At 38.2% G+C, this 25718-nt stretch overlaps 4 protein-coding genes and 2 pseudogenes across 4 annotated transcripts in view; 5 read left to right on the forward strand and 1 right to left on the reverse strand.

The window, feature by feature from the left end:
* The first annotated feature begins 1021 nt into the window (after positions 1 to 1021).
* On the forward strand, positions 1022 to 2825 carry LOC106299678 (annotated as a pseudogene).
* A 2499-nt stretch (positions 2826 to 5324) lies between these two features.
* Positions 5325 to 8637, forward strand: LOC106299350 (protein SOMBRERO). The gene is made up of 4 exons (XM_013735456.1): positions 5325 to 5494; positions 5976 to 6217; positions 6841 to 7112; positions 7856 to 8637. Exons 2-4 carry the CDS (start codon positions 6028 to 6030, stop codon positions 8471 to 8473), a joined length of 1080 nt encoding a protein of 359 aa, XP_013590910.1. The 5' UTR covers positions 5325 to 5494; positions 5976 to 6027; the 3' UTR covers positions 8474 to 8637.
* A 1662-nt stretch (positions 8638 to 10299) lies between these two features.
* LOC106299930 lies at positions 10300 to 15514 on the forward strand. The gene is made up of 9 exons (XM_013735950.1): positions 10300 to 10463; positions 10752 to 13633; positions 13715 to 13786; positions 13873 to 14025; positions 14140 to 14303; positions 14390 to 14537; positions 14626 to 14748; positions 14968 to 15055; positions 15136 to 15514. The coding sequence occupies exons 2-9, from the start codon at positions 10871 to 10873 to the stop codon at positions 15333 to 15335; spliced, it is 3711 nt and encodes a 1236-aa protein (XP_013591404.1). The 5' UTR covers positions 10300 to 10463; positions 10752 to 10870; the 3' UTR covers positions 15336 to 15514.
* Positions 15490 to 20682, reverse strand: LOC106299931 (ATP-dependent zinc metalloprotease FTSH 12, chloroplastic). The gene is made up of 19 exons (XM_013735951.1): positions 20075 to 20682; positions 19817 to 20001; positions 19442 to 19668; positions 19078 to 19355; positions 18878 to 18955; positions 18556 to 18798; positions 18323 to 18463; positions 18057 to 18224; positions 17879 to 17991; positions 17514 to 17730; positions 17354 to 17425; positions 17152 to 17271; positions 16936 to 17052; positions 16663 to 16839; positions 16392 to 16511; positions 16224 to 16298; positions 16024 to 16131; positions 15870 to 15950; positions 15490 to 15769 (listed from the first exon to the last, which is right to left on the reverse strand). Exons 1-19 carry the CDS (start codon positions 20501 to 20503, stop codon positions 15692 to 15694), a joined length of 3027 nt encoding a protein of 1008 aa, XP_013591405.1. The 5' UTR covers positions 20504 to 20682; the 3' UTR covers positions 15490 to 15691.
* A 249-nt stretch (positions 20683 to 20931) lies between these two features.
* On the forward strand, positions 20932 to 23385 carry LOC106296420 (annotated as a pseudogene).
* A 518-nt stretch (positions 23386 to 23903) lies between these two features.
* The window catches only part of LOC106297818 (phosphoglycerate kinase, cytosolic-like), a 2018-nt gene continuing 203 nt past the window's right edge, over positions 23904 to 25718 (forward strand). The window contains exons 1-3 of the mRNA XM_013733980.1: positions 23904 to 24098; positions 25368 to 25439; positions 25515 to 25676. Of these exons, the coding sequence (XP_013589434.1) occupies positions 23904 to 24098; positions 25368 to 25439; positions 25515 to 25676 (429 nt within the window). The remainder of the gene's footprint in view (positions 24099 to 25367; positions 25440 to 25514; positions 25677 to 25718) is intronic.

Genomic DNA, 25718 nt, shown 5'->3' on the forward strand with positions numbered 1-25718 from the left:
GGTTCCTGGTTGTTTCCGGTGGAGTTTGTTTGTGAGATCAAGAGGATGGAAACTAGGCATAAAGACAAGGAGAAGGAGATTGAGAAGGAGAAGGAGACGTCCCCTGGAGATCGTAACCCTAAGGTGAGAAGTGTGGCCAAGAGTAACCGAACGAGACCGCGGATGATGGCCGTGTGAGTCTGGCCGGTTTGGATCGATTGGCCACTCCTTACTCTGACTTCTTCTACTCTGTTTCTTCATATATATTGTACTAGGGATTGTTTTATGATATTACAGGGAAGGATCTATCGATCTTAAGGCCTTGGCCTGATCAAATCCCCATGAAAGTCCCTTATTCTTGTGTGGGCTGATCATGGCCGAGATCACTATGATTTGAGCCGGTTCTTTTGAATCTGATTATTGGATTATTTTTCTTCTGAATTGTCATGATTTATCATGAATTTTATTTGGTATTTGGATCTCTTTTTAAAGGGGTCAGATTTGACATTTTTGATGATTGTTCTTAACTAGATTGGATCCGACCATGCAATGTGAACTGATTCTTGTTTTGTAATCTAACCTTGTGATTGTGTGTTTGTCTGTGTTTGATCCAGGACCAGAAATGGACCGTGGTAAGGGAAAAGCACCATGAGGACCGCGGCCATGGGAAGATGTGTGGTGATTGGGTTGATTCGGAAAATTGTGTAATTATTGTAGCCTATTGTGCAACTTGTGAACTTATGCGATTCTAGTGTGTGATCTATTTATTAGGATGATGAATGATGTATGAACCTTGGTTATTATCTATGAAAAATCTATTTGCCCTAGTCGATGTTGGATGGTTTGAGTGTGAATGTTGGAGCCTCAAAACTCTGAAAAAGACTTAGAATTATTTAACACTTGAACTTGAATATGTAAATGAAACTGGTTGCATTGTTTGGTGAGGCTGCGGTCTGGTTGGATTGGGGAATCCAGGATCGGGTCTTACAGCTTCGATCTTTAGTACGGGAAGAGCTAAGCTTATAGATCGCAATCGGAGAAGATGCAGCTGTACAGTATCCAATCGATGCTCAAGGAAGGCTACAGACACCTCTCTGGCCTAGACAAAGCCGTCATAAAAAACATCAAAGCTTGCAAGGAGCTCTCCACCATAACCTGCACTTCTCTCTGTCCCAATGGTTCGTTAATCGCTTCCTTGATTCATTTTTATTGGGATCCGCGAGTATGTTTCTCCGATATAATTAGAATCTATAATGCTTGATCTGCTTACGGTTTAGTGAGTAATGTAAATCTGATAGGCCCTTTCTTGTTTGTTAGGATTGAACAAAATGGTTATAAACCATTCAGATAAGCTCTTTGTAACCAACGACGCTGCGACCATTGTGAATGAGCTCGAGATTCAGCACCCTGCTGCGAAGATTCTTGTTTTAGCTGCCAAGGCGCAGCAGGAGGAGATCGGAGATGGAACTAACCTCACCATCTCTTTTGCGGGAGAGCTTTTACAAAATGCGGACTGCAGAGGAGCTTGTCAGGATGGGGTTGCATCCGAGTGAGATCATTAGTGGATATAACAAAGCAATCATTAAGGTTTGTTGAGTTTGTGACTTACCTGAATCACTATTGGTGGTTTTGTTTTGGCTTAAGGAGTGTATGAATGCAGGTTGTTGAGGTTCTTGAAGAATTGGTTGAGAGTGGTTCTGAGAGGATGGATGTGCGTAGCAAAGGTGAAGTTGTTTCTAGAATGAGAGCTGCTGTTGCTAGCAAGCAGTTTGGTCAAGAGGAGATTATTTGTTCCTTAGTATAATGTGAGTGTTTCTGTTTCATTGTTGGTTGGTTACTCATGTTTATTGGAGGTTTTGCTTTTAGTTGATTAGTTTACTTGTTCTTGTTTTTTTTTATTCAGGCATGTATTCAAGTATGCCCAAAGAATCCAACCAATTTTAATGTGGATAACGTCCGTGTTGCCAAGTTTCTTGCAGGAGGATTGCACAACTCTTGCATTGTCCGTGGCATGGTCTTGGAAAGCGATGCTGTTGGGAGCATAAAGCGAATGGTAAAAGCAAAGGTGAGATCGTTTTCTTTTGTTTGTACTTTGCTGTCCATGTTTTAGTTGTTTTCATCTAATTTATGCGCTTAGGAATTATAGCTTTATGCTTATTTCGTTCTTGGTTTTGATATCTGAATGTTCACAAACCCTTTTTATACTTTCTTCAGGTTGTTGTATTTGCTGGGGGCGTTGACACTACAGAAACAGAAACAAAAGGAATTGTCTTGATCCATAGTGTCGAGCAGGTTAGTTTCTTAACCGTTTGATTTCAGTGTGATAGGGTCAAAAAGCTGAGGTTTATCTGTATTCTTAAGCATGGTTGTGGGTTTCAACGGACTTGCGTAATGTCTCCAGATTTCTTCGCCGGGATTGAAGATTCAAACAGTGACGCTTAACGTCGATTGAACATCTCGAAGCTCCATTGTTGGCATCTCGAATCTCCATCGTTGCTTCCGTAGATGGAAGAAGAACATGAAAGTCATGAACCCTAGAATTGTGTATCGATTTTGGGAGAAGACGATAATCATCACTCACTGTGGGTTTCACGATAAAAATGCAAAAGCCCAGAAATTGTTAACTGTGGCCCAAAGGAATCACGTAAATGAAACGCACAGTATTTAGGAGAAGAACATGTGTCGCATCCAGAGCAATCAGGGCAATCAACTTAGTGACGTGGCATCACAGGAGAGAGACAAACATTTCTTTATAGATGTTTATTGTATAACCATCTGATCCAATAATTTACCTGAAACTAAACTGTGAACAACTACAACAAACAAACACACACACATTAAATACATGTTTGATTTTTATGTGCTTAAGTTGTATGAACCTAGTCTATTTTTGTAATTCCTCACGCCAGAGAGTTACTGTTCTGACGCCTTTCAGATATTGTTCTTTAAAATATTACTCCCTCCATTTTTTTAATATAAGTCGTTTTAGAATTGTGCACATAGATTAAGAAAATATTATTTTTTATATTTTCTAAACAAAAACATCATTAATTTACATTAGAAAACTGAAAACGTCATATAATTTAGAACCTAAAATTTTTTATAAAACGACTTATATTAAAAAACGGAGGGAGTAAAATAGTTTTTAGAAAATGGATACTAGGCTTACAAGCTAATATGAGCGTATAACTTTTAAAACTACGTAACAATTTTTTTGATAACTAAAACTACGTAACACTTAACTTTAAGAAATTTGAATTCTTTAACAAAAAAAAAAATGTAACACTTGGCCATAATGGGGATTATAAAATATCAATATATAAATTTCAGAACATGTTGGTATCTATCAGTATGATTAAACCATGCATTAATAATGGTTTACTGCAAGACGTCTTCGTGAAGGCAACGGCACATCTCAATATATAAGATAATTATAACTTAACATTGGGCAACAAAAAACTTGCAAGTTTCATAAGTTGTTACGAAGAGATGAATTACCGTGAGAATCCAATGTTTTTACGTGTTTCATGTATGTTACATGGAATTTATGAATTCAAAGTTACCACAATATCATATTTTTCGTAATGTTTATGTAAGAGAAAAAGAGAGAAGAGGATCACTTTTGGCACGAATCTCAGGACGAGACAGTTAAGTCAAACAAGGGACCTTGAATTGTGGATTTGGTGCTGGACCATCACGTGCTTCTCTCCACGGCCTTTCAGGATTCTGCTTCTTCATCCGCACGTGCCGACGCTCTTCTCCTACGTGCCGTTTCCTCTATCATCTTCTTCTCTTTTGTGTTCTAATTCTTCTTAATTGTTCATTTTTGTCAAAGGCTCAAAGTCTTCATATGTATTCGTTTGTATATTGACCTTTTTTCTTCAACATGGACGATTTCTTTATCAGGAAATCATATTCACAATTGACTAGATCTTCCATAGGGCTATAGCTTTTTTTTATCACACTTATATGTACATGATTCTTTGATGGAAAGTGGGGTCTGGCATATAAAAACGTGAATAATATAAATTTTATATTCCAACTGTGAACCAATATAAGAAACTCGTGTAACATAAATGCTAAGAAATAACCAACACGTCAGTAAAAATGCACCATATTATTCGCTCAATCATATAGTAAAGCTATCATTTAATCTCACGATTTAAATTAATTTGGTAATAAGGGAACATATTTGAGCTAACGTTTATGTTAGTTGTACTAATTTTATAAACAAATACTAGTAGCATTTTAAGACTTGGTTAACCAAATTTTGATGAAACTGCACTGAAATTGATGCAATAAAAAAATAAATGGGAGCATAATTCAAGGTACGATACATCATTTGTATTCGCAACATTTGACTGCAAAGGGTATAGAAGCTTCAATTCTTGTTTTGTTTTGTCCTTGGGATGCAAAATCAGATTTTCTATTATACTGTAATATTTACCGTGTATTTTATTACTAGTATTTTGTATTTATTAATCGGATTCTACTTGTTTTCAAAGCAATTTAGCCAGTCTTATAAAGAATAGCTGTTATCGATGGTGATCAAGATTAATCCTCCTAAGCATATTCACGCCACACACGAAAACAATAAATAGTGTATTTCTCTAGTATATATATACAGTGAAACCTCTATAAATTAATAATGTTAGGACTAAACCAAAACTATAATTTTTTTATTAATTTATAGAGATATTAATTTATCGATATACTAATTGAACCAAAAACTCGATTTGAGACTATAAAATTATATTATTTTATAGAGATTTTTAGTGTATATTAATTTATAGAATATTAATTTAAATAGGTTATACTGTATATCTCATTTATAAACATATTTTATACATGTACATGTATATACTTATACATTTGATTAGTAAAAAAATAAAAATTAAAGAATATATATATTTGTACGAGTAGATACAATATTGATTGGAAAATTTTAGCCAAAAAAGAAGAAGACAAGAATTTGATTGGGAAATGAAATCAACTGTTAAAGAAAAAGTAGACTAGACAATGTTAAAGTTAAATAAGATGTGCGAATGGAAAATTGATTTATAACATATAATACCACAAAACAATTCAATATGGAATCTGTAAGATTATTTGCTCACAAGAAATTACATTTTCTAGAGATGAAACCTATTTTTAGATGTATATATAGATTGACATTTATAACAAGAAACTGTTATAATAATTGCTGATACAATAAAGTAGTTATCATATATTTCTGTGACCAGCATTGGTATATTAAATTGAATACAAATAATGGTGGCACTAATCCATAGAAACCTCTCATCTCTCACTCTCTCTATCTCAAAGAAGATGCTGGGTAAGATATCTCTCTATTAAGAAAGAAAGAAAGAGAGATATAGAAACCCTAACATCGTGCCCTTGAAGCTAAGATATCTTCAGTTTTGTAGAAATTCATTGTGCTTGCTTATTTGCCTTCTCTCTTTCATTGTCTTCTACCTCTTGCCTCTAACAGAAGCAATACTTTCCGGCCTCCAAGGTTCGTTTTCTTTCCTCTTCCATTATATCTTTCATTGTTGTCATCATCATCATTTTCATATACATATATATACACGCACTCACCAGTACATATATATGTGTAGTTTTCACTTCAAGTATCTCTCTATTTTCACTTCTTTTCTTTGATTACTCAAAAGCATGACTAAGTCTATGTCATCAGAACTTTCTTGTTCAAGAAGAGAGACTGTTCGGTTTTCAACAAACGTCATATTAATTTCTTTTGGGATATTCAAGTTATTTTCGTGCATACCTATGTAAGAAAGATTCGGCTTCTGTTAGTGGAAAATGTTGCTTGTTCTTTATGAATATGTGCATGCATGATGAACTAGGGTTTTTTTTATCTGAAAAATGCACGCCCTGACAACTTCTTAGACTGATTGGTGACAAACCCATTCTTTCTTCATCTATGTTTGCTTACATTTGATGTATGTTTTTGTTACTGGTTATATACAATTGATTAGGGAAAAGGACTAAAAGGAAGTATTTGATTTGCTTAGAGAAGAGAACCAGATAATGGAGATAGGCTCGTCGTCCACGGTGGCCGGAGGAGGACAGCTCTCGGTGCCTCCAGGTTTTCGGTTTCATCCAACAGAGGAGGAGCTTCTATATTATTACCTCAAGAAGAAGGTTTCTTATGAACCAATTGATTTAGATGTGATTAGAGAAGTTGATCTCAACAAGCTTGAACCTTGGGAACTTAAAGGTAAAACTTCCAATCCACTTATAATTAAACTCTTTTAGTCCTTAATAACTACAAATATCACCACCTAATCCACACACTTAATGACATATTATTTATCATTTACCAGTACTATATATAGACTACCACGATTAACATTAGTTTTCTAATTAACTTAATTGTATTATACGGGGAATTATGGTGTTGCTCTGCACAAAACTACAAGTTAGATGTCAAAGGACAAATACATAGATCGGGTAATATTGTCTAGGGTTTTGTCTGGGTCTCCATGGAAACATGTATCTACTTATATAATGACTTATAAGTTTTATCACTTCTCATCCTGATCAATTATTTTCCAGTTTTTATGGATCCACGAAGCTTTATACGCGTGTACATCAAGAAAGAGACAAAGTTGTCTATTTACGCATGTCTTTTAGATTAGTAACAGAAGACAAAGTATAATGTCTTGTAGTATATGACTAGGAATATTGACGTAATATTATTATGTACTGTGCCCTCAAAATAAGCCAATGGTATTTCAAATTGCAGACATATAACAAACCCGTCGCCGTAAGCTAAATTAATTTTGGTATTTTCTTACATTTTATAAATATTAAACTTTGTGTTTTTTTGTAACTATGTAGAGAAATGCAGGATCGGGTCGGGTCCTCAAAACGAGTGGTACTTCTTTAGCCACAAGGACAAGAAGTATCCGACTGGGACCCGAACAAACCGGGCCACTGCAGCCGGGTTCTGGAAGGCTACTGGTAGAGACAAATCCATACATCTAAACAGCTCCAAGAAGATTGGACTTCGTAAGACTCTTGTCTTCTACACTGGTCGTGCTCCTCATGGCCACAAAACTGAATGGATCATGCATGAATATCGCCTAGATGATACCGAAAACGAAATACAGGTACGTTAATATATCATATTGCATTTTTGTAGAGAAATAGCCTAAATTAGAACCAAAACATCTTATTATTTCTCTTTTTTTGGTTAAAAACATCTTATTATTTCAAAATTAGCATACAAGAGAGAAAATAAAAGGGCAATTCTCTCCAATAGATTTTTTTCAAGTTTTTGTCAAAAAATAGACCTCAAAAAGTAAAACGACCAAAATAGTATTTTTTATTTTGAAAATTTTAATTTTTTTTTAAAAAAAAAAATTGAAATCCTATCTCCAAAACCCAACTCCACAACTCTAAACCCTAAACTCCACCCCTTAACTCTAAACCCTAATGTCTAGATTAATTAACCCTATGGGTATAAGTGTATATTCACTTATTTTGATAAAACATTTAAATCTATTTTGGTCATTTTTATTTTTAAGGTCTATATTTGTGACAAAAAAATTTTTAGTCTATTTTAGGAAATTTCTCAAAATAAAATGGTAAAATAACATTAATTAAAAGTTAAAAAGACATTTTATTTTATATTTGGGTTTGGATTTAATGATTAGAGTTTGAAGTTTACTATTTAGTGGATGGGTTACGATAATGGTTTAGAGTTTGGAATAATTTAGTCATTTTACTTTTTAAGTAGTGCTAATTTAATCATAATATTTTTTTTTGTTATCTTGGTCATTTGCCATTTTTTATAAATTAAATACAGAGACCATATGCTGCATAATGTGAACTAACTATGTGTAATTTGTAGGAAGATGGATGGGTTGTATGCAGAGTGTTCAAGAAGAAGAATCATTTCAGAGGATTTCACCAAGAACCAGATCAAGATCATCATCACGATCACCAATACATAAGCACCAACAATGATGATCATCAGCAGCAGCATCACAATGAGTCCAATCCAAACAATCATTCTTCTTTGATCTCACATTCTCTGGATCATCATCAGAATCATCATCACATGGGAAGACAGATCCACATGCCATTACATGAGTTTGCAAACACTTTAAGTCATGGGTCTATGCATCTCCCTCAGCTCTTTAGCCCTGACTCGGCCCAACCGTTTGTGTCGTCAATCAACACAACAGACATTGAATGCTCACAGAATCTACTGAGGCTGACTTCTAACAACAACTATGGTGGAGACTGGTCGTTTCTTGACAAGCTTCTGACTACAACCAACATGAATCACCAACACCAACAGCAACAGCAAGTGCAGAACCATCAAGCAAAATGTTTTGGTGATTCGAGTAACAACGACCAGGCTGTTACTCATGACAATGGTGGTTCTTCTTCATCTCCAAATAATCAAAGGTTCCCGTTTCACTATCTGGGAAACAATGCTAATCTTCTCAAGTTCCCAAAGTAAACTAATCAAGTTTGATCAGTCTCATGTTTTCAATTTTACTCTCTTCTTTAAGCTGTGGAAGTTGTCACAGAAACAAAGTACCTGCTGTTCTTGAAATAAGTTTTTGTTCTTTCTATAATTATGTCTTTCATTATTGATCTCCTGTTCTGTCTCTCCGAGGATTAGTACCGCGTCATCAGACTCATCACAAAAGTACATGTTCGATACTTTTTGCACCATCACAAAAATAGTTTCCACTATACATGTTCAACACTTTTTTTGCACCATCACAAAAATAGTTTCCACTATACATGTTCAACACTTTTTTTGCACCATCACAAAAATAGTTTCCACTATACATGTTCAATACTTTTTTCTTTACGTTTTCAAAAATAGTCTGAGAAAATGTATATATGTCAATTATGAAAATATTTATTATTATTATTTTGTGTGTTTTAAATAATCTTGACGGCATGCGTTGAAAAAATGTGTTTAGTTTTTTCTTTTTCTTTCTGACGGTGTGTTTTGCTGGTCCAAACACAAAAGAAATCAAATCGTTTAGAAGCGGTGGCCGACCAAATTACTTTACTTGTATTATATCATAAAAGTAACAATGGAAGTAATTATCTTGCGATTGCATGCATACATGTATACTTGTATGTTACCCTTACCAGTCCATTCAACTATAATTTTCCATTAATATTCAAAAAAGTAAGACATATTTATAATTTTCTCAAAAAATGCAATAAGAATCGAGTTCAGATGCAAGATATATATATATACATCATACATATATATTATATATACATACATATATATTTGTTTTGATTGTCAACCAAACTTTTTTTTTGTCACATTTTTTTGTCAACCAAACCTATATTTATTTTCTCATGAGACTTCTTCCAAGTTCTAAAAGAAACATTTTTAGCATTCAAAACAAAATACACGGTTTTTTCAAAAAAAAAAACAAAACAAAATACACGGTGAACCGACTACAGTTTGTTTTATATATGGTGGGCCCAATCATTGCCGCCCCACATTGGCATAAGGCGCTTTTGAGTTTTGAAGCTTAAGTGTCCACCACAAAGCCTCTAATAAAATAAACCATTTAGAGTTGCCTTTTCTGTTAATTGTTTTGGAATGTTAATATTATGGAATCAACAAACGTTATTACTTAATATTTACTTTGGAATGAGATGAGAAGGAGTTAAAATGATTCTTTCAGGTTAAAAGTCAACCTTCTTTTATGTTGTTGTTGCCAATAGTGATTTTGAATCTTGGCCATGTTCTTTATATGATCTCTGCTGATTTAGGAGATTGGTATTTAATGCAAACTCTATATACAGAAGATTAATAAAGGTCCGACCGTCCGGGGCTCAGTCTGAGATTCAAGACTGATTGTTTAATAAGCTACGTCTCATCCTATTTACTTGGACCATGCTGAAAATTTCTTGAAAACTTTTTTTCTGTACTCTGCATAATTGTTTAATAAATCGCTCTATCCGAGACTTAAAACTTGGATTTCCTGTAATCCGGAAAAAATTGCATAGTTTGGGATTCGAACACCAAACCCAGATGTATAAGCCTTTAAACCTTAACCAGTAGGGTACGGTGGTTCTACGGATTAAGCTAATTAACATAACTAATCTTGGTGAAGAAGGTCAACTAAACGAACAAATTAGTAATTTCTGAAACTTTTGAGGGTACTTTCACAATTTTAAATCATTTTGACCAGATTTGGATTTTCTGTTTTTTTCTTAAATTATAAGATTCACAAACTAATTACTTTTTTTTGGTAGCCGACGTCACATTGGTTTTATTGATTTTAAAATAAAAAACGTAGGGTTTTTGTTTTATTAATCTGTTCATCATCCTTTGGCTTTGTACTCTGATGAAACAGGAGCCGAGAGAGAGACGATATCTTCCAGTAAAATTTATTCTTTCTGGTTATCCGCTCAGTCCTTTCTAAAGCTTAATCTCGAGTGGTTACGCACGATAAGATTTTACTTTGGTACTGTTCTGTTCCTTCTTATTCGAGCCTTTACTGAAGCATTATATTTTTTTTTTTTGATTTTTGATTTTTTTTTCTCAAGCTATTCTGTAGAGTCGTGATGTGAAACGGTTAGGTTAGTTTGCAATCGAATATCTGCTTAGCATCCATGGAGAATCTTCGTTTAGAGATTTTGGTTCGATACCTCACATAGGTTTCTAGAACATTCAAAATGCCTATTTTGTCTACTGTTATACCTTTCGATCTTGCCATGTGAGTGTGACTAAACCCTTATATATTTGATTGCAGCTTAATCATCGCCAGCATCGATCTTGAATCACTCTTCTGTCTTTAAGTAGTTTCTGTAGTATTCAGCATGTTAGATTCGTGTTTCAGTTAGATCAAGTCGGAAGATTGTGTTGTTTGTAATGGATAAACCTAGACATCATCAGCAGCCTGGATACGAGACTGTTCCTCAACCTGATCAAGCGAGTGCTCGTTTTCGACCTCTCAATCCAAACGCTTCTGATGTTAAACCGGTGCATAACTACTCCATACAGACAGGGGAGGAATTTTCTCTCGAGTTTATGCGTGACCGGGTGGTTCCTCAGAGATCTTCCAACACTAATGGAGCTGCGGACACCAATACCACTTGTTATATGGAGCTTAGAGGTTTGCTAGGGATAAGTCACGCAGGTTCCGACTCTGCTTCAGATGTCTCCAGGCTCAGCGTTGCGGAGAATGACACGAGGGATTATGACAGAACCAACCCTTCGCTTCACGAGTTTGGTAATAAGCTTGGTCAATGTTCGATTAGCAAGGATAGAAGTCTAGGAAACTTGCATGGGTACGCAACTTCTTCAGCCTCTGGTAGTGTAACAGCAGCGAAGGTGAAGATTCTTTGCAGCTTTGGTGGGAAGATACTTCCACGCCCAGGCGATTCAAAGCTTAGGTACGTAGGGGGTGAGACGCACATTATTTCCGTGAGGAAGGACATATCTTGGCTGGCTCTTAAGCAAAAGATCCTTGAGATCTATTACCAAACTCATGTTGTCAAGTATCAGCTCCCTGGTGAAGATCTCGATGCGTTGGTGTCTGTATCATGTGAAGAGGATCTCCAGAATATGTTTGAAGAGTATCATGAGATGGAAAACCGTGGGGGCTCTCAAAAGCTTAGGATGTTTCTCTTCTCTATCAACGATCTGGATGATGATGCTCTTTTGGGGGTTAATAGAAATGATGGCGACTCTGAGTTTCAGTATGTTGTAGCTGTGAATGGTATGGACGTTGGATTAGGAAGGAACTCAAACAACCTTCATGGGCGAGATAGCTCTTCAGCAAACAACTTAGCTGAGCTTGCTGTGCGGAACACCGAGGGTGTCAATAACATTAATGGAGATGTTGTTGGAGTTAGCGCACCGCAGTTGATGGCAAATGGCTTCCAACAGGCCTCTGGTCAACAGGCCGAGTCTATTCCACCAAGCTCATCGCTTCATTATTCTCAATCTATTCCACCCAATGCTGCATTTCAGTTGCAGCAACCTGTCCCGCCAAGTTCTGCTCTTCATTATTCCCAGTCCATTCCTCCGAGTTCCTCTATTCAGTATCCCCAATCTATTACTCCAGACTCCTCATTTCAGTATCCCCAATCCATCACTCCAGACTCTTCTTTTCAGTATCCACAGTCCATCACACCAGGGTCTGCCAGCTCCTATGGAATGTTCCCTCCGTATTACAGGCATGTGGTTCAGCATGGAGAAAGAGAGCGGTTTCCTTTGTATGCTCACAATTCTAATTACTCCGGTATGACGGAAACTACCGGTTCCATACCGTTCCAAGAGCATGTCAATCAGCAAAGTGGCTGGTCCGAAGGGTATTTGTACCCTGGCACTACACCACAAAGCACGCAGGCCATAGTAGAGGAGCAAAAGGTATCACCTGATACGAAAGCTCATGAGCATGCTGAGACTGAAAACCGTAAAACTTTGGCAAAGGATCACCAGAGTCCACCTCAGTTAGATGATGTTGAGGTGAGGAATCACAATCAGGCTCGGGAGGTGTCAGCAGCAACAGCTACACCTAGCCAGGAGGCACATTTACTTCCTCCTCGAGGAGACACACGGCAGAACGCTCCTGCAAAGCCTGCTACTTACCGTGATGCTGTCATTGCTGGGCAGGTTCCTCCATCTGGTAGTGAAGATCAGCTTTCAACTTCAACTGGTACCTGTGGTCATGTTCATAACGAGTCAAATCTAATTGATCTGAACTATCCGGAGCCTGTGCAGCCTCCACCGAGGGTGTATCGCTCAGAGAGAATACCTCGTGAACAGTTGGAATTGCTAAATCGTTTGTCGAAATCTGATGACTCGCTAGGCTCTCAGTTCCTAATGTCTCAGTCACAAACGAGCAATGCACAGCAAGATGGTGCAAAAGAAGCAGTTGGAAAGTCACATGAAGATTCCCAAACTGTTAATGGTGATGCTACCCACCAGAAGCATAAAAATGTTGAGACAGTCTTTGGAAATGATACGTTGGACTCCGAGCACCTGCGTAAATTTGCAAATCCTGATGATGCAAACAAGAACAGAATAGTCAATGGGACAGGTACTGTGACTGATGTTTCCAACTCGAGCCATGTAAACGCAGGCAGGGGTCATGTTATCCCTGAAGATCAAGCTTCCACTCGCCGTTCTGATTCTCTGCAGGGAGATATTCTGATCGATATCAATGACCGATTTCCTCGTGACTTCCTTTCTGAAATATTCTCAAAAGCAATCTCAGAGGATACATCGTCTGTCCATCCATATCCTCACGATGGAGCTGCTGTTAGCATGAATGTGCAGAATCATGATCCTAAAAATTGGTCGTATTCTCAGCAGCTGGCTGAACAACAGTTTATCCAAAGAGATGCTGCGAGTGTTGACCAATCTGATTCTCACTTTCCATCTGACATCAAAGATGGTGGCAGATTGCATCACGTCACGCCATTGAGTAGAGATGTTATTTCAACAAACCTGGCGGATCCTCAGTTGACTTTAGGTCGAGATTATGGGGATGGTTTTTCTGAAAGGAACGGCGGTGGCACTAGCACTATTCTCCCTACTCCGGAGGATGATCAGATGAAGGTCACAGAGAGCGAAGAATTTGGTGCTATGGTGGAGAACCTGAGGATGCCAGATTCTGAACCAAAGGTACGGGTTAAATAACAGCATTTTTATTTATTATGTAATCATCAAAACACAAGTTTTACTAATGAGGATGGGAACTTCTAGGATGAAAAGACAGAAACAAGGCATGCTGCGGTTCCTCCACTTGGATCAGAGTCTGACTACGATGGCTTGCAGGTATGATCTATCCCCCCTGTGCTTCTACTAAGTTGTTTTTAATGTTTTACTTACGTATTTTATAATAAACTCTTAAATATCATCAGATCATTAAGAATGAAGATCTTGAGGAGTTGAAAGAGCTTGGTTCTGGTACTTTTGGAACGGTGTATCATGGAAAGTGGAGAGGATCAGATGTCGCTATCAAGAGGATCAAGAAGAGCTGCTTTGCTGGGCGGTCATCAGAGCAAGAGAGATTGGTGAGTTGTTTGCAGATCATGTCGCATGCATTTTTCTTTTTGGCGATGCCTACAATTCATGGCAAATTTTGTTCTCCACGTTACTCTGGTTAATGTATAACTGATTTTCTGCAGACTGGTGAATTCTGGGGGGAGGCTGATATTCTTTCAAAACTCCATCACCCGAATGTGGTAGCATTTTATGGTGTTGTAAAAGACGGGCCTGGGGGGACATTGGCCACCGTGACAGAGTACATGGTTGATGGTTCTCTAAGGCATGTTCTGGTCCGCAGAGACAGGTAAAGTTATGCATACTAGGTCTTCTGATATCAGTTTGATGTGTTCATTTAACTTATGCACTCTTCTCTTCTGTTTACATGACCAGGCATCTTGATCGTCGTAAGAGACTAATCATTGCCATGGATGCTGCGTTTGGAATGGAATATTTGCACTCCAAAAATATTGTTCACTTCGATTTGAAATGTGACAATCTACTTGTGAACTTAAAAGATCCTTCTCGTCCAATCTGCAAGGTACCACGATCCTTCTGTAGAAATTTTCACGTTTTTAAGATGACGTTACAACAAATCAGATTAAGATCCACATGCTAATCCACCTCAGGTTGGTGACTTTGGTTTGTCAAAAATCAAGAGAAATACATTGGTATCTGGTGGTGTACGTGGAACCTTACCATGGATGGCACCAGAGCTTCTAAATGGAAGCAGCAGCAAAGTTTCAGAAAAGGTAACATTCATGTCCAATAGCTACTTTGACTTCAAGAATCATGAGTCGCTTATTTTTCCTTTTAAGAATTATTTGAGATATAGTATATGGTTAGTTTCTTGAAAAGATGATCTTGTGATATTGCATGGCCTCATAAGTATATTCTGATTGAGAATGCAAACAAACTATGAGATCTCTGATAGGGTTTAATCCTTCATTTTGTTGTCTTTTAACCCGCAGGTTGATGTTTTCTCTTTTGGTATTGTTCTGTGGGAGATTTTGACCGGAGAGGAACCATATGCCAATATGCACTATGGGGCCATAATAGGTGCCATGCCTGTTTCACTTTTTCATTCATGTTCGGAATGAGATTTGAATGGATGATGACTTTGATTGTGAAAAATGCAGGTGGGATAGTGAACAACACACTGAGACCAACCATACCGGTCTTCTGTGACGATGAATGGAGAACACTGATGGAGGAGTGTTGGGCGCCAAACCCAACGGCAAGACCATCTTTCACAGAGATAGCTGGGCGCTTACGAGTGATGTCATCTGCAGCGACTTCGACCCAATCCAAGCCACCAACTCACAGAGCTTCCAGATGAGAGAATCCTTGCTCTTCATTATGTGCAGTGAAAAAGTCGAAGTTTACAATTCTTTGTATTTTTTTCTTCACTTTATATACTTCAGTGTTTGGGGTTTTAGGAGAGAGATATTTCTCGACTCCTTTGATATCTTTGAAAAAAAAAACTAGAAAAATATGAAAAATAAATTTATATCATTATTTTGTCTCTGTTTAATACACCACTGTTTTAACTTCACCAGTAACCATATTACAATAGTATCAGATACAGACAGAAGCAGAGTACAAAACTTTGCTAAATGTTCTCTATATGTTTGGACAATATGGTTTATGAGAGGGCCCATCTTTGTGGTGACAGGAGAAGAGTAAAAGCTTCTTCTAGCATCTGTGGAGTGGTGCAGGACGTAAATCAATTGGCTGATAGCTCACCCGATCCTTGGGAGGCAAAGGTTCCTCCTGAAATGTTTTTTTTTTCCAAATTATAAACATTGATGTCAGATTACGTTTCTAGACTTCATTTGGAATCTAGAAGTTTATGAATAAACAATGAGCTTACTTCGTCTGCGTTTATCTGGAATGGTTTCACAAAATCCTCAAACATTAAAGGAGAAAGACTCTTCATCTTCTCTTCAACTTCCTACAATATGAAAGACAAACTTCCTAGTCTGAGAGTATCTGTGTACAGAATAATATTAAATTCACTTTCATACCAATCCAGTTATCCTTGATCGTTCCAGCAACTCTCCTGTGATCAAATCCAGAATGTGTCTGTTTGCTCTCAGAGCATTCATCGCAAGTTCTTCAGTTTCCTCAATATACTGTGTCAGCAACCATTATATATCTCAAGCTTTGCCACATGGGAGACAATGAATACGATTTGGTATGCTGAGTCAAATAAAGAGTAAGTTACCCTTGTCAACTCGCGAGTGAATAGCTCGGATACTTCAATAGACATATCTGCCGGCATTACATGAGGATGGTCCCACTGAAATTTATCATGAAGCAGAGTAAAACACTATGAACTACTGAGAATGTCAATGCACATGGGAAAGTACTAGTCTGTGATGAATGGATGTACTCTGTATTTAATCAGCTCGCCGTCTGGATTATCTGGTAAATCCACCATTCCAATCTTTTTTACCAGTTGAGTGAGACCCAATTTTGTATTTTGGGGGCTAATCACCATTTCCCTGGCAATCTGGAAACAAAATATCAGATTCACATTTAAATATGGACTAAAATTCACAACTACACCACAACTTTGAAGATATGTTCAGTTACATAGATGTTATTTGCTACAGGGTTGATGATTTAATCAGAAGACATATAAAAGATAAGACTGAACTTACTTTTGTTATCTTCTCCAAGTCATCTTTTCCTCCATCAGTGAAATCATCTCCAAAAACCACACGTTCAGCACAGCGTCCACCATGAGCTACCACCATTTGCATCTTCATATAACCAAATGTCGTATAACCTTGGTCCACCATGTCTTCCCGTGGATAGAACACTGAAACAGCAGTTTCCTGTAAAATTCAAGAGAAGAGCTGTTGATTTAATCCATTCTAACACTGCGTTGACAACAATTTATAATAACTGAACAAAGAGGTTTTGAAACGTACCTTGCCACCAGGAAGGAGCTGCGAAAATGCATGCCAGTCAAACCGAGGAAACAAATGAGCCAATACTATATGACCAGCCTCATGAACAGCCAGGAGTCTCTTCTTTTCATAAGATACCTAATGTTACATCAAAATCCAATAGTAAGGCTAAGGACCTTCTAGCTCTATGGTATAGTATGATTTGAGATAAATAGTACAAAGGATGTCAATACGAACACTTTGTTCACATTTCTGTTGCTCTTCCTCTGTGAGAAGTACGCCCATACCCTCGAGTAATTGTTTATCTAACACATCAACAATGTCTTGCTGATATATATACGAACGTCCCTTCCTTACCTGAGAAATTGAGTTAGGATCGTTCTCTAAGTATTGTAAAGTTCTGTTGGGAAATTGAGATACAGACAAGAATATGACATACCGACATTATAGCTGCTTCATTAACAAGGTTCCGGATATCTGCCCCAGAGAACCCAACTGTCCGGAAAACAAGCTGCAGGTAGAAAAGAGGGGAAGAGTATTTATGAGTGAGCAAACACCTATCTATCGAGATTACAAATTAGTAGGAATAAAGTGCTTGCCTTCCCAAAGTCTATATCTTCAGCAAGGTTTTTCCCGGCGCTGTGAACTCCAAATATTTGCACCCTTTGCTTTGCATCAGGCAAACCAATATACAGCCGACGGTCAATACGTCCAGAGCGGACAAACTCAAGGTCGAGTTCATCAGGTCTATTGGTAGCGCAGATAAATATCACAGCTTGTCTCAGAGAAAACCTATCAATGCCTGTCTTTTCCTTCCTGCGTGTGGTACAATTTAAAGGCATTAGAACCTTAATGCATATCTCATAAACCTCTTAGAAAGTGGAGAAGGAACTAAGGAATAATAAATCATAAATACAAATAACATTCATCTCACTAAAACGTATGAACAAGTGTAGAGTCTTACTCTCCATCGAGCTGTGCAATTAAAGCTTCAAAAGTTGCTCGTCTTCGTGGATCTTTCCTAGCATGCCTACCAGCAATGGCATCAATTTCATCCACAAACACAAAAGCAGGTGCCTGGAGATAATGTATAAAATCAGATCCACAATAATAGTGTGAGTATATACCAAATGAGGGCTTACATTTCGTCTCGCCACTGAAAACATCTCATTGATCTTTGCAGCACCACTTTTTTCACTATCTGTGAACTCCGCACCAGACGCAAACACAAATGGTAGTCCACTTTCCTTTGCCAGTGTTCGAGCAAAAAGTGTTTTCCCTGTCCCAGGAGGTCCAGAAAGAAGCACACCCTGACTCAAAAACGAAAACAAAATGAAAATTCAAGCCTAGTCAAACTAGTAGATCATACCACTATTCACATGTCAGTTTGGGTCAAGATGTATTTTACCCTGACAAAGGGAACATCTTTTTCATAGTATTGCATTGGGTTTCCCATGTAGATCATTAGCTCATCAAGAAGATCCCAAACATCACCGCCTAGTACCACTTCCTTATACATTGATTTTGTCTCACTGACATCTCCAACCGGCTGGATGAAAATTAGAAGAACTTATCAATAGAAGTGTGAACATGTTTGAAGAAGGCCATACATCAACGAAGCAAAAAGGTTATGATGATTACCAGTATAAAATTTTCCGCATAAGCCATATCAAACAGCTGATTATACTTCTTGTATAGAAACCGCTTTGATGTGATTAGGAGAAGCATGGCGGATTCTCTTATGAACCATAGAATTAGTATCCCAGGCAGAAGTGCAATGAACACTTTCATGAAGTAGTGGATCTGCCTTTTCTGAAGGAGATCCACCTCAACTCCTGAGTTAGAAATAGTCTCAAACAAGTATGGATCTAACGGAATGTCAACCTAGAAAAAGAATAATACGAAATGTTGAATCTACATCCTTCAAGTTTTAATACATGCAGTTATGTTTTATCTTACTTACAATATATTCTAGAGGGAAACCTTCTTTCATCGTCACATACAATCTCTTTAGATCTTCCGTGAAGACAACAGCTGCAACCTGTTAAAACACACACACACAGTGATATCAACATAAGCTCAAGAACAAAGAAGTCAAAAGATATATCATCCTATACCGCTCACAATCCCAAATCTGAACAAGAGTATAGATTAGAGTTATACCTCGGAAGAATCAAGCTTCTGGAGAAAATAGGTATAAGGAAGCTTAGGGCGATAACGCCACCATCTCTTTGATATCCAGAGAGCTCTAGTTCCCTCAGTTTCAGAGGTCTTTTCAACAACATCTTTGCAAAGACTTTTCTCAACCTCTTCCATATCAAATTCAACAACATACTTGGCCCTTGAGGAGTTTAACTGCTCTGATAACTTTTCCCTTTCCAACATCTCCTTCCAGGTTGCAAGCCTTTCCTGCCATGTACCTACACTGCCTCCAACTTCACCTATCATACAAAGATACAACAAAGAGAGGTTAGATGGTTAAAAGCAAGCTTACCAATGCCTCCGTCTAAAATGTATATGCACTAACCAGAGACACCCAAATCACGGCTTAGTTTCTTCTTTGCCTCTGTCTGAATCCTCGCATTTCTGTCAATGATTTTTTTGAGAGACCCCTCTGTTATCTCCAGATCATCATCCCATGCGTTTTCTCCAACATAGGAACTATCGTGGACAAGTGTTCCATCAGGCGCTTCAATGAACCTTTTTAGTTTCAAGCCTTTAGGTGTTGTCTTCCTCCACATATTTCTCTTAAACCTGAAACGCTAGGAAAATAAATATCAGGACATAGACATCCCAGCAAGTCGTCCACTAAACACAATTCTTCCCACTCTTGATGCTTTAGATGCATTTATAGCTCAGTTAATAAATAACAAATGGAAACTGAGGATTAGGAAGCACGCACTTATCTATATTGTCAGGAGATGGCTCGGGGATCAAAGCCTCCATAAAAGACTCAGTTAACTCTCTTCTTTCTCGTTCTATCCGGGGAGCTTGGACGGCAACATAAACTCGTTGACAAGAAAATAACAGCGCAAAAGCATATATCATCAGTGCAGCAACTCGTCTACCGTCCCAATTCTTGATGTCCTGATACAAAAACATCTCCTCTCGTTAAGAAACTACAGGTAGTACTTAAAGATTAACAAGCTGAACAGCTTACCTTCCAGTGTTCCCACTTGTTCCAATCAATAAACGAAGGCACTATCTCAGTCCTAAAGCGAGTCAACTCGCCCTGGCCCTTCTTCACGATATCCTTAACTCGACCCACATACTCATCAACTCTCGCACCTGCTTCTTCCGGGTCAAACCCAGTTTCCTTCTTCACAGACTTTCCAATCTTCTCCCCGATCCGCTCCACGCCAACACGGAGAGACTGCGTCAACCTCACCCACGAGAACCCTCCACCGTTATTAGACGAAGACCCATTACTACTTTCAGACGCGTAGACGCGAAAGATTGGATTTTTCCTCGTAACTCGGTGTCCATACTTTGCGGGAAACCGAACAAGACCGAAACTTTTAGGTCTTTTGAGCAAGTTCGTCGGCGAAGAGATAAGAGGGTTCGGTTTATACGGAATCGCAATCTCCATTGAAAGAAATCTCAAGTTCAATTGAACAAAACCAGAAACATTTGGGGATTTTCCCGGTTAACGAGCTCTTTCCGTCTGCTGAAACAACGGAAGAAAACCAAACACAGCGTCGTGTCGCCGGCAAAACTTGCGCTTCTCTCCGGTGCAGGAGGTTTATCTACTAACACTGTGTTTAGTTCGAAAGAAGAAAGACGACGCTCGACTAAAACAGGCTCGAGCCTTTAATAGGTCCATTAATATCTCTTGGCCCAATATATGGAAATGTAATTACAAGTGGAATAGGCTCATTAAGATCTCTCGGCCCATTGTATATGACACGTAGACGGCCGTGGAGCCCAAGGAGAGAGATAAGGCAAAACCGTAATTAAAAACGTAATCGTCACGGGCCCACCAGTTTTTTTTGGGTGTTCTCCACGCTGCTTTTATAAATAAACAGTCTAGTCTTCTCGAAAGATCCACCAACTCCTTTTATCTCTGCCACTGCATCAGCGTCGATCGTCTCTCTTTGCATCACTCATGTGAGTATATTCTCTAGCTTATGCTCTTTTAACACTCTCATCGAATCGATTTTGCGCCATATGCTCTAGATCTTTTGTACCGTTTTGTTTGATTTCTCGGTCAGTCTCATTATTCGCGTTGTGCATCGTGCAGTGTTTTCATCTGTTCATCTACTATGGCGACGAAGAGAAACGTTGGAACGTTGAAGGAAGCTGATCTGAAGGGAAAGAGCGTGTTCGTGAGAGTTGATCTCAACGTCCCTTTGGATGATAACTCTAACATCACTGATGACACCAGGATTCGCGCCGCTGTTCCCACCATCAAGTACTTGATGGGAAACGGATCTAGAGTTGTTCTCTGCAGTCACTTGGTATGTCATCTCGTTTTTTGATCTGATCTGGTTTATTAGCTCGTTTGTTTTTTTTTATTACAGAGCTTGCTTATTTGATCGGTTTCATATGTAGATGTGGCTTTCGTAGTTCGTGTCTTGTGTGAATCATTTGTTTAAGTAGAGTCGCTCTCCTTGGAACATCTATATTCAGTTAACTGTTTTTTTTCACCCCATGCACAACCTTATCTGTTTTGGTCTGATCTGTTTTATTACTCAGCTTTGTTACTTGATCGGTCTGTATATGTAGATGTTTTCGTTTTATTACATGATAGTTGATGCTTGTGTGAATCATTTGTTTAAATGATGCCGGCTGCATTTGTATGTTTTTCTAATTGCTCTTTGAACATTGATAATCAGTTATGTTATGTCTTAGCAGTGCTTGTTACTTACACTGAGTTCCTTTTTGTAACTGTTGGATGTCTCTGATATGAATTATATGTTTCAGGGTCGCCCAAAAGGTGTTACCCCTAAGTTCAGCTTAAAGCCTCTTGTGCCGAGGTTGTCTGAGCTTCTTGGGATTGAGGTTGTAATGGCAAATGACTCTATTGGTGAGGAAGTCCAGAAACTAGTTGCAGCACTACCTGAAGGAGGTGTTCTTCTCTTGGAGAATGTGAGGTTCTATAAGGAAGAAGAAAAGAATGACCCTGAATTCGCAAAGAAGCTCGCTGCCCTTGCTGATGTTTACGGGATTCAGCCCACGATTCTCATTCATCTCTCTTGACCTGACCTAAATCTAAGAAGTGAAACCTTGTCTCTCACAGAAGGAGCTTGATTACCTTGTCGGAGCTGTAGCAAACCCCAAGAAGCCTTTTGCCGCCATTGTTGGAGGTTCAAAGGTTTCAACGAAGATTGGTGTCATTGAGTCGCTCTTGTCCACCGTTGACATTCTCCTGCTCGGTGGAGGTATGATTTATACTTTCTACAAGGCGCAAGGACACGCGGTCGGATCTTCCCTTTTGGAAGAGGACAAGCTTGACTTGGCCAGGTCACTCATGGAGAAGGCCAAATCCAAAGGTGTCTCTCTTTTGCTCCCAACCGATGTGGTTATTGCTGACAAGTTCGCTCCTGATGCTAACAGCAAGGTAACAACAGTTTGTGTCTGAACAAAAAAAAAACATGTGTGTTTGATCTTAGTCTGTTAAAAAAGCTGAGACACTTGTGAACTCTTTGCAGATAGTGCCGGCCACGGCAATCCCAGATGGCTGGATGGGACTCGATATTGGTCCAGACTCAATCAAGACATTCAGCGAAGCTCTGGACACAACCAAGACCATCATCTGGAATGGTCCCATGGGTGTTTTTGAATTTGAAAAGTTTGCAGCTGGAACTGAGGTACGAGCAACTAATACTGTTACTTTAAATTCATCGTATATAAGCATTTATCGCCACATATCACATTACCACCAACACTTATCACCCAAATCACATAAACATAAGTTTCATCAAACGTCGTGTAACTTCAACATGTTTGTTAATTGAAGAAACTACCCCAACTTAACTACACGTGATCTATTGTCTTGTTTAATCACCAGGCCGTAGCAAAGCAGCTGGCGGAGCTGAGCGGAAAGGGAGTGACCACAATCATAGGAGGAGGTGACTCTGTAGCTGCCGTTGAAAAGGTTGGTTTGGCGGACAAGATGAGTCACATCTCTACAGGAGGCGGTGCAAGTTTGGAGCTTCTAGAGGGAAAGCCACTCCCAGGAGTCCTCGCTCTCGACGACGCTTGAGAATCTTTAAGTTCCTGCCCATCTCTCTTGTGTTATTTATTATTCAATCGTGTACCAAGTCGTCTGGTTTTCTTGTAGTCTGATTTTTGTTGCTTTAGCTGCTCGTTGATTGTTGTTTGTTATATGATTGTCTATCACACTGTTGGCTGTCTGAATCTCTGGATTCGTTTCAAAATGATTGAATCTCCCTGATGAGAGAAAAAGTCATCAATTTGTTTGTTCATAACAGAAAAAGAAATCACCTGGTTATGAATGTTTGTTCCCCTCTTTTGATTCTCCATTCTGTATTAGATATTGCTTGGATCACACGCTTGGACCATGAACCAGATTGAACAATTGATAAATGATGTTGATGAGATTATATGGTCCGCTGTCGGTTTTGAAAAGTTTTATTAAGCTGACATAACGATGTGGAAAAGCTTTTCTGAAACCCCGGCCCAGATCTTTCTGACGTGGCATCTCCCGCTTTTGGCAACACAGCTAGTATAAGGGGATCAGATATTTAGGTTTTTGAAGGAAACATAGGAGATTTTCCCGGAAAAAGAGATGAAGAAGAAAACAAACTTTTACAATTTTCTGATTATTTTTTTCTAACCGACTTCTATATACTATTGATGACGTGGTCTGTTGACGTGTCCCTTTTCCTATATCATCGTCTCTCTTTGCATCTACTCATGCGAGTGTAATCTCTAGCTTGTGCTCTTAGAATCTCATCTAATCGCTTTCGACTGAGACTCGCGTCAATCTCTTACCCGGCGGTGTGCGTTTTGCAGTATTATATACTATGGCGACGAAGAGAAGCGTAGGAACATTGAAGGAAGCTGATCTGAAGGGAAAGAGCGTGTTCGTGAGTGTTGATCTCAGCGTTCCTTTGGATGATAACTCCAACATCACTGATGACACTAGGATCCGCGCCGCTGTTCCCACCATCAAGTACTTGATGGGTAACGGATCTAGGGTTCTTCTCTGCAGTCACTTGGTATGTCTTCTCGTTTATTATCTCGTTCGTTTGGTTTTATTACACAGCTTTTTCAAACATATGGTAGTTTATACCTTGTGTGAATCATTTGTTTTAAGTAGTGTGTTGCTCTCTTTGGAACATTGATATTCAGTTTATCTGTTTTCTCACCTCTTTGTACAAACTTATATGTTTTTTATCTGATCTATTTTATTAGCTCGTTTGGTTTTATTACAGAGCTTTTGTTAGTAGATCGGTCTGTATATGTGTCTTCGCTGTATTACATGATAGTTTGTGCCTTGTGTGAATCATTTTTTTTTTTAAAAATAGAGTCGCTCTCTTTTCAATGGATGATGCTGGCTGCATTTGCATGCAGGGCCGGGCCTGAAGCTAATCGAGCATTAGCTTCAGTGCCGATAGTGTTAAAAAGAATTTATGGACCAATTACATTAAATGTCTGATAGTTCTGTTGGCAAAATTTGGTTGTTCCATCGGCAAGATGCAAATGAGTTCTAATCTGATTAAAAATATTAAAAAATCAAAAAACAATAAAAAGAGTCAGAAGAATATCCCGCATGTCAACTTCATAAAACTCCTTTTAAAAACTCTGCGTACTGGGACGGATCCGGATATCCGGAAAATGCAGGGTATAGGTTTGGGACGAATCCGGATATCCGGAAAATTCAGGGCATCCTGATCCGTAAAAATAATTAAAAATAATATTTGTTTTTACAAAAATACCAATTTTTATAATATAATACATAAATTAAATATTTATAAATATATGTATATATGTCTATAATATTGTAAAAACTAAAATATAATATTATAAGATTAATTCATGTATAAATATTAATATATCAAATATAAATATTAATGAAATTTAAAAATTTAATGTGTTTTAAAAATACGGATCCGGATATCCGGACCTAAAAATTAAGATATCCGGATTCAGATTCGGTTTAGACGGATCCAAGATTTTACTATCCATATTCGGATCCGGACACCCCGGATATCCTATTTTCGGAGCGGATCTCAGATCGAATCCGGATTTCGGACAATAACTTTTGGTACAAAATACAAAAATTAAATAAAAAATAAAATCAGTATCAAAATATTAATGCTTTTATCATTAAGAACTTGATGTAGGTTCTTTGCCACTGGAGGTGCTCTAAAGTTCTGTTGGAACAGTGTAATCAGTTATGTTATGTCTGAGCAGTGCGTGCTACGTGCGTTAAGTTTCCTTTTTAGTAACTGTTTGATGTCTCTGATCTCAGTTTTATGTTTCAGGGTCGCCGTGTTACCCCTAAGTTTAGCTTAAAGATTCTTGTGCCGAGATTGTCTGAGCTTCTTGGTGTTGAGGTTTGTGCTCTTTGTTCCTCTATGCGTTCAAGTTTCATGAACAACAGCTGTGAGTTACATTTGCTGGGTTAATAGGTTGTGATGGCAAATAACTCTATTGGTGAGGAAGTCCAGAAACTAGTTGCAGCACTACCTGAAGGAGGTGTTCTTCTCTTGGAGAACGTGAGGTTCTACAAGGAAGAAGAAAAGAATGACCCTGAATTCGCAAAGAAGCTTGCTGCCCTTGCTGATCTCTATGTCAACGATGCTTTCGGAACTGCTCATAGAGCTCATGCTTCC

This window comes from Brassica oleracea, chromosome C6 (assembly GCF_000695525.1).
Source record: "Brassica oleracea var. oleracea cultivar TO1000 chromosome C6, BOL, whole genome shotgun sequence".
Classification (NCBI taxonomy): Eukaryota; Viridiplantae; Streptophyta; class Magnoliopsida; order Brassicales; family Brassicaceae; genus Brassica; species Brassica oleracea.

Bases quoted from the DNA above. Each gene is read 5' to 3' on its own strand.
- LOC106299350 (XM_013735456.1), top strand. From the start codon at position 6,028: ATGGAGATAGGCTCGTCGTCCACGGTGGCCGGAGGAGGACAGCTCTCG. The intron at 6,218-6,840 runs GTAAAACTTCCA...GTAACTATGTAG, and splicing joins TGAACCTTGGGAACTTAAAG to AGAAATGCAGGATCGGGTCG. The intron at 7,113-7,855 runs GTACGTTAATAT...TGTAATTTGTAG, and splicing joins ATACCGAAAACGAAATACAG to GAAGATGGATGGGTTGTATG.
- LOC106299930 (XM_013735950.1), top strand. From the start codon at position 10,871: ATGGATAAACCTAGACATCATCAGCAGCCTGGATACGAGACTGTTCCT. The intron at 13,787-13,872 runs GTATGATCTATC...AAATATCATCAG, and splicing joins CTGACTACGATGGCTTGCAG to ATCATTAAGAATGAAGATCT. The intron at 14,749-14,967 runs GTAACATTCATG...TTTAACCCGCAG, and splicing joins GCAGCAAAGTTTCAGAAAAG to GTTGATGTTTTCTCTTTTGG.
- LOC106299931 (XM_013735951.1), bottom strand. From the start codon at position 20,503: ATGGAGATTGCGATTCCGTATAAACCGAACCCTCTTATCTCTTCGCCG. The intron at 16,512-16,662 runs GTAAGTTCAGTC...TTTTGTTTCCAG, and splicing joins ACTTGGAGAAGATAACAAAA to ATTGCCAGGGAAATGGTGAT. The intron at 15,951-16,023 runs GTATGAAAGTGA...TTCATATTGTAG, and splicing joins GATCAAGGATAACTGGATTG to GAAGTTGAAGAGAAGATGAA.